Genomic DNA, 15,451 nt, shown 5'->3' with positions numbered 1-15,451 from the left:
CCCCCACGCAGAGCCCTCATGACAAGGGTTGTAAGTTATGCCTTTGGGGCATATAGTGTTTCTTATAAAAAATACTGCCGTAAAAACTTCAAAAAAGGCTCATTCGATTGGAAACTGAGACGAGTAATTATTTGGAGTGGTATATGTATATTTGTATGTGTATGTATATGTATATGTGTATGTATTTATGTATGTATATGTGTATGTATATGTATATATATATATATATATATATATATATATATATATATATATATATATATATATATATATATATATATATATATATATATATATATATATATATATATATATATATATACTAAAATCACCAATAACAAATCATCGAGCAATGTATGTATATTTGTATGTGTATGTGTATGTGTATGTGTATGTATATATGTATGTATATGTATTTATGTATGTATATGTATATATATATATTTATTATATGTGTATGTGTGTGTGTGTTTGTGTGTATATGTTTATATGTTTATATATACACCTTTTTTTATATATATAAAGCGTGCTCGTAGAAACTTCAGATGGGACTCATTGGATCGGTAATCAGAAGCTCTAGTGCCCTCTTTTAAAGTCAAAGTGAGCGGAGGGTATCCACCCCCCCCCCACACACACACACGACCGTCGTATTGTCCCGAAATGGATCTAATAGAAATTGAGATAGCCATTTTATTCAAAATGGTCTAAATACCATATAACAAGGCTTTCGGGGTTGAAACTAGCCCCCAGAACTTGGGGACAAGGGTTGAAAATTTTGCCCCAGGGGCATTTAGGATTTTTATGGATGGTTGTACAAACTTTAGAGGAGACCGGCCCATTTAATTGAAAATTGAAACTTCTAGTTCCCTTTTAAGAGTTGATGAAGGGCAGCCTCCCCCAACTAACCCTTTTCACCAAACTAGTCTAATGAAAGTTTGAGATAGCGATTTTGCTCAAAATAGTCCAAAGAACCTATAATAGTGCCTCTAGGGTTAACATAAACCCCCGATGCCCATGGGATTGGTTTGTATTTCATGCCATGGAGGCATTTAAGATTTTTATGGAATGGGTGGTCCAATAAATTTCAGATGAAAATCATTGAATTTGAAATTGGAAGTTATAGTCACCTTTTTAAGAGTCATAAGTGATTCGAGAGCAACCAGCCCCCCCCCCCCCTATGCTCATCATATCCCCAAAGGTCTCCAATCAAAATTTGGAGATCGCAGTATTGTTCGCTGTAGTTGAAAGGTCCAAAACTTATGTCTTTGAGGAAGATACTCCTGCCTCCACAGATCTCAGGGTAAGGATTGTAAGTTACACCCCGGAGGCATATAAAGTGTTTATTGGAGAGGTGGTCGTATATACTTCAAAGGGGACTCATTGGACTGCCAATCTAAATTTCTAGTGCCATTTTTAAAAGTCAAAGGGACCAGAAAGCCGCTACCCCCTTCCCTTAAACGTCATGTTTTCCCGAAGACATCGAATAAAGAATTTGAAACTGTCATTTATTCAAATAATCCAAAGATCAAATAATAAAGCTTTTCGGTTGATACAAACCACTAAAGCCTGGGAGCAAGGGTTCTAAACAATTATGCAGGATGTTTAAGGTTTTTAGGGAAGTGATGGTAGTTCGACTTTTGAGTGGGCTCATTCGGTTGAAATTTGGAAGTTCTAATCCGTTTTAAATGTCAAAAGTGATAGAGGGAATTTAGTCCCCCCCCCCCTCCGACAACCCCTCTTTTCACCAAACTCGCTTGATTGAAATTATGAGATAACTCTTTGTTCAAAATAGTCCAAATATCATATAATAACACCTCTAGGGTTGACACAATCCGACAGTGCCCTGAGGATAGGGTTATAATTTATACCATGAGGACATACAAGTTCTTATGGAAAGGTCAGCCGTATAGACTTCACATGATGCTCATTTGATTTGAAATTGGAAGTTATAGTGCCCTTCTTAAGAGTCAAAGTTGAAATGTTCAGTAATTATGCTTTTGGAGATATCAACCCTCCCCCAAGGCCTCAGGGCAAGGGCTGCAACTTCTGCAACTTGTTCATTGCTTACATATAGTATATTTTGTTGAGAAAAGGTATGCATGTTTGACTTCTACTATCCCAAAATACGAAGGGCATTTTTATGAGTATTTCAGGGAATGTTGAGGGAAATGTTCTTGGTACTCCCGTACAATCCAGAACACACTCGAGAAGGTTGCTTAAGGTAGGATCTAGGATAACCGGTTTCACAGCCAAAAAGACAAATAACGGGTGACAGAATGCATTGGAATTGTATACCTAACCTGATTATATTCATTTGGAATTTTCAAGAAATGATAAGGGAGATGATCAATTGGCCAAAAAGGCAATATTTGCAATATTGGAACTTCCAGGGCATTCATGAAAGCCATGTTCAACTGACCAAAAGGCAATATGTATATGCTACTATGGCTATTAATACTGCTGCAACTACTACTACTACTAATACAAAACTAACACTGCAATTACTTTTACTACTACCGATACTTCTGTGATAATAGTACTATTAAGGTGAAGGATGTGAATGTTAAATTTGCTAGAATATTGATGGCAAATTCGAACTAATAGAAGACGCTATACGAATTTAGATTATTAAAATAGTATATCTTATGAATTGAGCTGTGTATTAAGTTGGAACTATTAGAGAATACTTAAAAGGGATGACCAATTCACCAAAAGATAATATGTGCGTACTACTACTAATACTACTGCTACTGCAACATTTACTAGTTCTACTACTACTATTACTATTGCTCTAACTACTACTTCTATTGAAACTACTTGTAAGTTTAAGGGTATAGGGTTGTTAGTCATGCCCTCGGGGCATGTAAGCTTTTTATAGAACGGGTGGTCGTATAAACTTTAGATGGGAATCATTTGATTTGAAAATTGAAGTTAGAGTCACCTTTTTAAGAGTCAAAAGTGATTTGAGAGCAGCCGGAAACCCCCCCCCCCCCCCCCACCACGAACCATCATGTCCCCAAAGAAATCCAATCACTATGGTTAAAATAGCGTATCTTAAGAATTGGTTTGTGTATTAAGTGCAAACTCTCAGAGAATACCTAAAGAGTAAGATCAATTCACTAAAAGGCAATATTACTACTACTGCTACTGCAAAATTTACTGTTTCTACTACTACTATTACTATTACTCTAACTACTACTGCTATCGCAACTACTTGTATGGTTATGGGCATTAAGATGATAATTTCAAGAAGTATATAAATATATAGGTTATCAAAAGAGCGAATGGACAATATCATAGCAATGGCCAAGTACATTAAGTTGAGTAGTTTTACTACTGCTGTGACTGCTATTACAACTATGCCTAAGGGTATGAAGGTGAAATTTTTAGGGAATATCTCTAAGAATTTATGTTTTGCGGATGACAACCTGCCATCCTTATGCAGGTTGTAAAAAGGGAATATAAGCATTACATTAGAAATAATTTCGTGTTGAAATTAAAACTTATAACACTTGTTGTAGGGGATATGAAACTAACGAAAATACAATATTTGCATCACAATACTACTGCTTCTAATCCGACAACTGCTATTGTAACTATTATTATTTTTGCGACTACTACAACTGATACTAAAGCAAAGACTACTACTATTGACTCTACTCCTACTACTACTACTATAACTATTGGTGCTACTACTACTACTACTAATAAACTTATGATTATTAAGGGGGAAATTTTGGGAAAATATTAAATACTATATTCAAATAAATTGAAACACACTCTTTCCACATAGGTTGTCAAGAGTAGGAATCAGCAATGCCTTAGGACCAGTTGATGGTATTAAGTTAAAAATGGCATCGTGTGTTGAAGGGTATGATGAAAAAAAGTAAGATGTACACACTACTAATAATGCTACTACTGCTACTACAACTACTGTCACTACGCAAGCTTAGGGCATTAACGTGGAGCTTTCAAGGAATGTTTAGGCGGATGCCAAAAACGCATCTAAGTTGGATGACACGCAATATAAGTTTGGAAGGATATGAATATAAGTCTGCGAACAGAAATTGTACGTAGGGAAACTGTACTTTAGTAACGATTTGAAATGTGAGCGTTCCAAAAGACAAAGATTTATAAGATTTTTTTAGACGAGTTTTGCATGGATTATTTTAGTTATCTGTCCGACTGACCGCTTTTCAAACAGTAAGCTGTAGGGATAATGTAGCTCTATCCTGCCAAGTAGGACATCATGAGGAAAAGGTTGAGAAATGCTGCAGACTTGTTTTTTTTGACAATCTGTATGACAATACTATTTTTTGTTTTAGTTCAACTTCCTCCTAAATATATCTTGAAAGTTCATGCTTGATACCCTTATAGAGTCTCCCTAGATTTTACAATACGCAGTTCTAACAATGTGTATAAAATTAATGTTTTTTACTTAGTTTACTTTTTAACATACTTTGAAAGTTACAAGTTAACATTCTTTGGCACTCCTGAGATATTGCACGAACGCCCCAATGGCAACCTAGATAAAAATAGTATCTTTTGATTCAGTTTAACATCCTCTTTAACATCCTTTTAAAATTTCGACTTCACAGCCTTTACTATTTATGAGCAATTGTTGATACGCTCTCTTCATAACCTGCATGAGCTTAAATGACTAAGATTTCACACATGTAGCGAATTTTCAGAAAAGTGCTTTAGCGCTGAAAAGCCTTGCTCAGGGAGGTAGTAGTATTGAAATTTTTGCTACTTTCAAGTGGCAAGCATACCCCTGGGATGACAAGAGGGTAAGGGAGCCTATAGAAACTCTTGTGGACTATGACTTCAATAGCCCAATAGCAAGGAATTTTGTCTCAAAGAGTGGCGACCCTTATATTGACCACAGCCTTTAAAACTTATTAAGAGTTCAAAATATTTTATTTTTAGAATAATTGGACAGTTGAAAAGATGTTTGAAGTATCAGAAAATTTCTACGTAAACCTTACGCTTGAAGAGATGCCGACAACTTACAATACAAGCTTATCCATGATCGTCAAGCCGCCAAATAAAGAGGTGACCTGTCATGCCTCAGCTTGGGAATTCTGCAAGGAAGAAGATTACAGGTAAGCTGCAAAAGGTAAACTGCAGGACATATTTTATTCTTCTGGAAAGGCTAGAAAAACATTGGTGAAGTCAGATTTTTAATAAATAAGATAATTTTTAGTAATTTGTGAGTGCAGATTAGCTAATTATGACGGAAATAAACCTCCCCTCAGATAATTTTTTCCCATGGACGGCTGAACAAAGAACTCAGCCGAACTATTTGCATTTTCCCTTCCAGCAGTAAATTTTTCTACAGGCTGTGAATTTAACCGCTTTTCTTCGCAATTTATATGTTCTAATTTTGAAACATTTTTGCCTAGGCTGGTTGACACAAACCGATCAGAGGTCAAGTCCATCATGAATTTATGAAAGTTTAAATGTGCACGATATGGTTTGTTTTAAAAACGCAAAGTTAAACATAACTCCGAGTTCTTTGAGCAATATATAACAGAGAGCTAAACTAGACTGCGTAAAGCTGATTCCAAGGATCATGGTTGCCTCCTTAGAAGCATTGTGGTTGCCCGCTTAAGAAAGCCTTGTAAAGAACGAACCCTAACCTATAGAATCCAAATATTTAAAAATACATTTTGAAAAAATAAACTACCAAATGAAAAATAATTGCCATTTGAAATTGATTCAAGAACTGTAACTATTCCATCAAATAATTTTAAGAGTAAAAGTCTATTGTAAAACATGTTTATTGTAATGTAGCCCAGTCTCAGATTGTTCAACACTAGTCTATGCTTATGTTTCCCATTGAAACCCTATTTGTAAAGATAGACTGATTTGGTTACACTAGTTACTTTCACCTGTTGTTATTATTATTAACATTATAAGCTATCAAAAATTCCTTTTTCAAGTACAAACCAAAAAATAATAGAAGATAGAACACGGCTATTACTTTAATTTTAAAAGTTTAATTTTCATTTTGAAGTTTTTTTTTACTCGATTTTGAGTAATGTGCAAGGAGATATAAGAAGTAGAAATCGGAATAAGAAGTAGCAATCAAAATTTTCTCAAATGAAGTTTATATCATATAGAAATCTTCGTAAGACCCAATTCCTTAAAGTAGATGAAATAAGACTCTAGATAGGGTCAGTGTATGCATCGTTGTAGGAGCTTGATGCTACCTGATGTCATTTTTCAGTAAATGTATTTTGCTAATTCTATTTTTGCTTTTAAATTCCTAGTTTTAGTCAAAACTACTGTTTGTAAAAAGAGATAAAAATATTTGACGCAAAATGTAAACAAAAAGCCTTTTGAACAAACTACTACTATTTCTTCTACTACTAACAACTCACAGCAGCACCAAGCCACCTGAGGTCAACACAGTTACGCAAACTCCTCCTCCATTCAGTCTATTCAAATCCTCATTTTTACACCCTCCCAGGATGCTCCCATTTCCTTTAAATCTTTCTTTATGGCATTCTCCCACTCCAGACAAGGACAATCTGCTTTTCGTTTAGCCCTACATGGTTGGCTGAAAAGGACAAACTTCGGTAATCTCTCACCTTCATACGCAGAACGTGTCCTAGCCATCTAAACCTTTCTTCCATTTTAGCTCCAAAGGGGTTTGAACCAGATTTTTCGTACAACCTACTGTTCAAAATACGGTTAGTCAGCCGGGTACCCAGAACAATCCGTACGCAATTTCTCTGGAAAACATTTAGTAAACCTGCATCCACTTTTCCCAGTGCCCATGCTTTGACCAATGTCATTTGACCAATGTCATATTTGACCAATGTCATCACTGTACCTTCCAATATTTTAATCTTTGTTTGCAGACTTGTATTCCTCTTTCTCCAAACTCTTATTAACTGTGAAAAAGAAAACGCTGTTCCCTAGCTATTCTACTTTTAATATTTTCACTTCTCCCACCGTCTTTACTAATAATAATACCAAAGTAAGTGAAGTTGCCCAGCTCATCATTCTTTTCGTCACCCAACGTCAACTTTTCATCTTCGCTAATTCCTAGCCTTAGAGACTTAGTCTTCTTAAGAGTAATTTTCAAGCCTATTCTAACACACTGAAGTCACAAAACCTCTAAAAGTTCAATCATTTTGCTCACACTTTCATTTAATATGCTTAAACGATTGGAACAATCTAAGTCCAGGAGAGTTTTTCCTTCCCATTTGATTCTGTGGTCTCCCATTGCCTTTCCTGTGCTCCTTAAGATAAAGTCTATCAAAATAATCTATATAAATGGGGAAAAAACACAACCCTGCTGAACTCCTGATTGAATACAAGACGAGCTGCTAACCTTTTTGCCTACCTTAACAGCAGCAGTGTTATTCTCGTACATAGGACTATTCACTTTAATTTATTACTTTAATGTAAAGCTCTTCTATCAACAGAATTGAATTCTTGCTCATAATCTATAAAACTAAGGACCAAAGATGTTTGACAACTAAGGTACTTCTCAATTATTAACCTGAGAGTGAAAATCTGGTCGACAAATCCTCTACCTTTTCTAAAACAACACCGTTCTTCTCATGAAACTTTGTCTAGAGCATCTCCTCAGTCTAAAAAGTATCATATACTAAGTAATCTGTGATCTGCTAAGACCGGACTAATGCCTCAATAATTGCGACACTCACTCTTATCACCTTTCTTATACAGTGGTTTAATTGAGGTTTTTCTTAAATCGTTAGGCACATTCCCTTTTTTAAAATCCTATTGATAATCTTCAGTAACTTATGTCTAACCTCAGAGTCACCATATTTAAGAGACTCATTTTCCAAACTATCAGCGCCAGGAGCCTTATTATTTTTTAATCTTTCTAGTACTGTCACCAATTCTCCCTCACAAAACAGATCTTTATTCACATCCAAGGTATCACAAACTTTTTAGTTTTCCTCAATATCTTTTCCTGGAACTGTATATGTGTACTCGGTTTAGCACATTCTCAAAATGCTCAACCTATCTATCTTTAACTCTTTCCTTATCACTAATTGTTGTCCCGTTCATATCTTTAACTGAAACAAGTACGGGTGGACTACTCCCTCTTAATTTATTAATATGCGAATAAAATATTTTATGATTATGCCGCCAAGCTGCATCGTCCATATTTTCGGCAATTTTATCCATGGCCTCCACTTCACACCTCCTTAGTTCATATTTTAATACTTTCTCCACTTTCTTTACATTCGTTTTGTTTTCATATGATCTATCAATCAGATAATTCTTTTACAAACCCCTTCTCCTCTCTGTTGAACATAGAGCTTTTTCACTAATATTCCTAGCTGGAGTCTTAACTTTCTTCTGTAACACACTATCAGCAACTTCACAAATTGTTTGTCTAAATGTATTCCAACCATCTTTTCCATTGTCAAATTTAAAACTCTCAGGTTTAGTATTCAACTGTTCCTTGAAGGTTTCTCTCAAATTCTCATCCTGTAGTAGACCAACATCATTTCTTTCCGATATTTAGTTACCCTTCCGGAATTTCAACTTTACATTAGCTCTAGATGCTGCTAAATAGTGATCTTTACTTTTAACATCGATAACAGCACTCTTAACAGCACATCGATTAACAGCACCCTAATATCTTTTATTTATCCTGCCAGCCTTCGACTTACTATAACATTATCAGTAAGGCTCGGTGCCTTACTATCACTTGAATACCATATCAACTAAAGGGCCACTTTAAGACCAGACACCGTCTTAGTTTTAACTACATTTTTATACCTACAAAATTGCAAAAGTCTACACCAAATTTACCATCTATCGTTATTTCTACCGACCTGGGCGTTAAAATCTCCTAGTAAAAACACCATGTTTCTACCTGGTACCCTGTCTAATTGCTCCTGTAATTGTAAGTAAAACGTATCTGAGTCAATTGTATCTCAGTCAGTCAGTTCAACAGGAGCATAATACTACTATAACTGATACCTTGAACTTTTTAGTCGTAAAATGAGCAATAAGTATTCTATTATAAAAACCTTTCCAGCCTAAACAAGACTTAGCAGCTTCCTTATTCATCATGACCCCTACTCCATGTCTATGTGCCCCATCCTTCCTGCCTCAGTAAAAAAAATTCTATATTTTCTAATTATTTTGGCCCCAGGAAAAGCAATGATCCCGGATACCAGTGCAGGACGGGGATCTTCTCAAGTCTACACCAAATGGCATAAGCTGGCTTAGAACCGGATAGGAGGAACCCCCTGGGGCTTCCAGTGTGAATGGAGTCTTTGTTCAATCCTGGTCCCATCTCGGTCACAACATGATTTTCAGCACTTTACGAATCTCTTCTGTAAACCAGAGTTGATATCCTGCACAGGCAGTCCCAAGCGTATTACCTCCCACTCATTATATATTCATACCTACAAATATTATACTACTACGGGGAGGCATTCCATAGTAGATAAATTCGCCAGGAAGAGGTTTTTCAACCCGAAAATACCCGTTAAAACAGACCAAGCCCTGCAGAATTATCAATAATCAGAATTCTGTGCGAATGCTCTTGAAAGTGTCCAAGGATTTATTGGTGTGCTGTGCGAATATGTTTTGAATAACTATTATCCTAAATCCAATATATTGAATTACTTTTAAATACAAAGACGTGAATGGCAAATATTTCCCATATACTGTGATTGGACTTGAAATAAAAACATTTGAGGTACTTCATGTAACATGCGTGATTAGTATTTTGCCAATATAAGCACTCACGGTTTGTTTGACGCCAATAAGTTGAGTATAAATTACTTTTCAGGATTAAAATGTGTACCGGAGTAAATATGCAAGATTTAATTACTGTTCACCATGAGATGGGTCATATCCAATATTTTCAACAATATCGTCATGCATCTCAGCCGTATGCTTTTAGAGAAGGAGCAAATCCAGGTAAGTTTATCTATGTCATTTTCTTCTTAGAAAATAGTTGCTCTTAGACCCATTTCTATTTTTTATTAGACTGGAAGTCTAATGTATAGCTAATGGCTCTGTGTGGATTTTCAACAAATTGAACAATTATAAGATTTGTACAGTATTGAATCGCAAGCGTACGGTGGAGGAGTCACATTTACATTAGAAGCGGAACAGGCTATGGTTATATTGCCTCAGTGCAGGCTTATGAGTGTTGGCTACACCAAGAGTATTCTTTCGTGCCTGCTACATACCAACTTCTTGAAAAGGGAATTGCAAATTGTTTGGGAAGGGAATCATCTATCAATCGAATTAATATGGTAAAACAGACCGTGGGGAAGGTCAAGAGAGCCGAGTTCCATGTTAGGAATGAAATAAGTACCGCTCCTATAGGTATGTTTATCAGTCCAAAATTTGCTCAAATATTTTATTCAGATTTAATTTTCTTTATGTTGACAAATCTGATTGGACTTGAAAGAGCTATTTTCAGTTCAGTGTATGTGCCCATGACGAATAATTAAGACAGAAAAGCCGGAAGGTGGCCAAGTCTTTTGTAAGAAAAAAACTACTCTCGTTTTGAAGTGTCACGTAAATGAGCTTAAGAGCTAATGGAGGTCCCCACGACCTTTTTCTTGAATGACATTTGTAGCTTTATTGTAAACCTTAGAAAGTAGTTTTTAAAGAACAGGAAAGGTTGACATCCATACTATTGGACAGTAAGAAACGTAAGACTGAACCAAGTGGTGAAAAAGAGTTTCAAAATTGATCCTGGTAGAGTACGTTTTAGCTTTATTAAAATAAAGAGACTCCTGCATAACGTCATTTTAATCAAATCAGTGTAACTTTTCGCAAACTAGTTTTCATCAACAAGAATACCCAAAAAACGAACATAACGATCTATAGATATATGACTTATTTTATTTGCTGTGAATTTCAGAGAAATAGGGATAAACCTGAGAAGTATGCAAAAAAAATTGGTTTAAAAAAAACTTAGGCTATAGTATATAGCATCAATCCATGAAGTTACTCTCTCAAACAAATTTTCCAGATTGAATCTAAGGTCTGATTTGCATTTTCCTGAATTTTCTAGTGTATTGTGATCAGCAAAACAAACAAAGACGTCAAAAGTAAAGAACTATAGTTACCACTTTGAACAAGGGAAGGTTTAGGATGAAAAACATCTACAGCAATCAATAAGTTTCCGCTTTTTACTCCATAAAAAAGATAATTTACATCAATTTAAAATAGCACAAGTTCTAAAAATTATCTTTGAGGGGTTCAAAAATTCTTTTTTGAGGATAAACGGAAAAGTGGATTATCAGGAAGTAACACATAATTCAAATATGTAAAAAGAAAATAAATTTCCCTTTATTTCAAAATGAGATAATTTCAATAGGACAATTTCACGGGTTAAGGAATCAATATCTTACGATTATCCAGGAATTTGGAAAATGTAAATAATCCCAAATCTAACACAGAATGTAAAAATTCAAAAGGTTATTACAAGCATGTTCGGTGGATTTCTTCACTCGGGAATCAAATTGAAAATCAAGAAGAAAATGTTTAGAATTTAGAAAAATAATGAGACGAGATAAATGGCCTTTTCAAAGATTTTATTAAATATTTAAGTAAAATCAATAAGGTGCTGGATCATTTTCTGGTCCACCTTAATACAAAACAATAATCCAAAACAAAACATATGTGATTATTGCTGTCACTTGACTGTGCTTTATTTTCATTTATGTTTATGTCGCTTGTTCCATGTCTTTTGCTTTAGCTGTTGGAAGACATTCGTCACCTTGTATAATTTTGCATGCGTCTACTAATTTGAATAATCATTCACGTTGTTAGATGGCTTGTAACTGCAGGTCTTATGCGCGTTATTTTCATTCATCATTGCCTCAGACATTTTTACCCCGCATTTTGCTTAAGCTGTTCGGATTTATCCCTTGTTATGCTTCAATTTTCATCATCAATAACGCAGACATTTTTTGAAGAGTTTACTTTAAGTGTTTGGATTTTTTCATTATCCTGCATAATTTTGTGTAATATTGTAATTTTAGTTTGTCTTCTAACCGCAGATTTCACAGAACGATGATTTAAAGTGATTCTTGCAGTTGCTTGCTCAATACCATTTGCTTAAATAACTTTGCACGTGCCATAGATACCAATATTGAAACGACTTTTCCGGGAGGGAAATGATGTATTTTGGTCTTTAAATGTATTAAATATAAAAAAACAAGCTTTTTAACTGGGGGTAAAAAGCAACAGCACTAAAACTTTTAACGAAAAGAAATTATTACGTAAATGAAGAGGGCTGCTCACTTCTTGACACCTTGCTCTTTACGCTACAGTTTCTTAGTGCTTTCAAAAAAGCTTTTTATTGTTCTAATTAAACGACCCCTGTGTTTCATGAGTCGTACTTAAATTTTTGGGAAAAACTCGAACTTTAGCGTAAAGAGCGAGTTGCCGAAAAGGGGAAACCCCCATTATATACGTAGTAGTTTTTGTTCGTCTTAACTTTTAATGTTGCTCCCTCCTTTCAGTTAAAACGACGTGTTTTTTTTTTTGTTTGATTAATTTATGATCATTTTTTGAATAATCCCAAAAAATCTGCCCCACCTCCACGGAAAAATCCCTTACTCACGGAAATATATTCTAGACAATTCAATACCGGGGAAAATTTACCCTGGACAATTTCACAAGTCCACGCGTAAATTTGAAACGGAAAAAAGAAATATAAAAAGAATCCCGCATAGAAATAAATACATGTAATCCAATTCACTTATAGAATAGATAGTGTCCATCTGAGTGACTGTTGAATGCAATCAAGGGATATCCATCTGCGGTATCAGTATTCTGCAACTTAAATAAAAGTTTGACATTTGAACATTGGAAGTAAAGTGGGGGTTTGTCCTCGGTTTTTTTGGCACTGTGTATTTGCTTTCAAGCTCCAACAATATCCTATTCAATATATTGGGTAAGAACATACTGCTCCCGGGGCCATGTTTTCTCTTTGCTTATCTTACTCATAATACTACTTGAAATGCAAAATTAGCTAGACTTGGCACGCTAATTTCAAAACGTTTAATGATTTACTTAACATAAAATAATGCACTAAAGGAAAATATGACTAATTGCTGGATAAAAGACAAATTAAATGAAGCAAAATTATTTTCATAACTAATTTAAAGTCATTGAGACTAAAAATTAGGTGTTTTCAGGGTTTCACGAGGCAGTTGGTGACCTTATGGCACTATCTGTACAGACTCCTGGTCATCTAAAGAAGATTGGACTACTTGAAGAAGATTTTACTGAAGACGAAAGATCCGACTTAAACTTTCTTATGCTTACCGCCCTGAGCAAGGTAAGTCAAAGAAAGTAGTTCACCCTTTTTCCCATGTTACCATTTTTCTTCTATATTTTTATCCTGTGTGTCTAGTTGTGCCAATTCTTATCAGCCTTCAACTTCATTAGAACGGAGCTGAAACATTTTTTTTAATGCATTTCGTAGGAAAATGAGAACACAGTAAATCTCCTTTAATTTTTTAACAAAATTAAGTTATTTTTAGCATATTGAGGATATATATTCGTATTCTAAGCCAAAGGGCCTATTTAAAACCTTTTGTAAACATTTGGTTTTGCGATTTTAATCGTTTTCTAGCAGATTTTATCAATTAACCTCTCCACTGATCCTTGTGCACAGGCATCTGTTTGTTATGATTTGTCTTAAGAATCTGTTACCATCCAGCTTGATCACCATTCGTATAATTTAGGCATTATGCCCCTTGTTGGAATAGATGCTCCATTTTCGCAAGGGGTTCTATAACGTAACTAAACTAATACCATTTTGGCCACCTATTTCTGGTTAAACTGCCATTTTCTCAGCCATTACTGCAAACACGTAAAGACGTGACATGCTTGGACTATATACAAGTAAAGATACCTCGTAATGAGCTCTTGAAAATTACCTCTATATGGACTGGTCTGGTCACCGTTTGACTTCTTTAAAAAAAAGGTCAAAAGACACAATTGTAGAAGGGAGTGGGGTACAAAGGTGAATGACAGATTAGTGGTACATCAAAGTCAAATTTTTCAAATGGTCTGATATCAAGATAATTGTTGAGCATTGTTAAAACTGAGTGTATTTGCAAAGGCTTGTTTACTTTGAAACAGTCAATACAGATTAGGTGTAGCAGGAATGTCGAAAAAAGCTTCAGTCTTTCTATTAGACTAAATTAAACAAAAATCTTTTATGGAGCTTATTGCGTATATTTTAGTATAAACAGAGGCCATCAGACATTGACGTAAAAACTAATTTTCTTGATTGAATTAAAGTGCTGGGTTAAAAATTAAAACAAACAAAACTTATTGCTTCGCATATTGCGCAAGATATGTCTACAAAACTACCTTAGACAAGCTTACTCATTACGATTTTTTATATTTGTAGAATTATAAGAACTAGTGCTTTTGCCAAAAACTGAGCGTGCTTGAGTTTGCTTACATAATCACAATTGTATCCCAATATTTTCGTTATCATGGCCAGTGAAAGACCATCGAAAGAACACTGCTGAGCCTCAAAACCGGCACCGACAAAATATAAGAATAGACAACACTGATTCTCCACTCGACCTACGCTCATAAAAACATACCATTAAGCAATTCATAGAGTTCAAGTATTTAGGGAGCACTACCCTTGACATCGGCTCCTGTCACAGAGAAGTTAAGCTAAAATTTGGCCAGATAAATGTGTCTTTCAAGAAACTCATCCCAATTTGTGCTAACCAGCAATATTCTCTCCAGCTTAAGCAGAAGCTGTTCAACAGCAACGTCTTCTTGGTGCTTTTCTATGATTCCATAACCTGTCATGCAGACAAAAACCTTAAAAAGAAACTCCCTGCATTCTGAAATAAATGTGTTTAAAATACATTCTAAACATCAATTGGACCCTGTTCATGACGAATGTTCTGTTCATGACGAAACAGAATATGTCTCAGACACTGATTGCTAAAGGTACCAAATACTCGAAGTGGAGGTACCATGAGCATGTCATTTGCATGCCCGAAACGCGAGTGCCAAAGTTTATCCTGCAATAGCAGGTAAGCACCTCATAATACTTTACAAAGCAGCAAACGAACTGAAATTTCAAATGTCAAAGCTTCGCTTCAAACTAAATTGGAGGATATTACGGCACATGCAGTGACGACGGCAACCATTGACTATTCTTTTATCCCCAACTGCCTTTGAAGTCACAAGAAGATCTAAGGTCTAAGCTAACGAAAAGCCGTTTTAAGACATATAAACTAGTCTTTATTTTTTTTGCAGCTTAGTCAAGGATTTTTTTGGCCATAGGAAAACTTTCTTTTTAATTTAGGTTGGCTTTGTGTTTTCAATTAATTGTTAATTCTGAGAATGGAACAGATACTAGAAAATCTCCATATTCAGTTATTTAACCTAGTTCTGTAGATATGCCTTGCGTAATTTGTGAAAAAATATTTTATTC

The 15,451-nt window shown here is 35.1% G+C and overlaps 1 protein-coding gene across 2 annotated transcripts in view; it reads left to right on the top strand.

Annotated features, from left to right (window-relative positions):
• Positions 1 to 15,451, top strand: part of LOC136042000 (angiotensin-converting enzyme-like) — a 165,409-nt gene that overhangs the window by 126,194 nt on the left and 23,764 nt on the right. For both annotated transcript variants that reach the window (XM_065726831.1, XM_065726832.1), the window contains exons 19-21: positions 4,930 to 5,105; positions 9,797 to 9,927; positions 13,173 to 13,315. In XM_065726831.1, the coding sequence (XP_065582903.1) occupies positions 4,930 to 5,105; positions 9,797 to 9,927; positions 13,173 to 13,315 (450 nt within the window). The remainder of the gene's footprint in view (positions 1 to 4,929; positions 5,106 to 9,796; positions 9,928 to 13,172; positions 13,316 to 15,451) is intronic.

The sequence above is a fragment of the Artemia franciscana genome, unplaced genomic scaffold (genome assembly GCF_032884065.1).
Source record: "Artemia franciscana unplaced genomic scaffold, ASM3288406v1 PGA_scaffold_55, whole genome shotgun sequence".
Taxonomy (NCBI): Eukaryota; Metazoa; Arthropoda; class Branchiopoda; order Anostraca; family Artemiidae; genus Artemia; species Artemia franciscana.
This window is presented reverse-complemented; position numbering and strand designations above follow the sequence as displayed.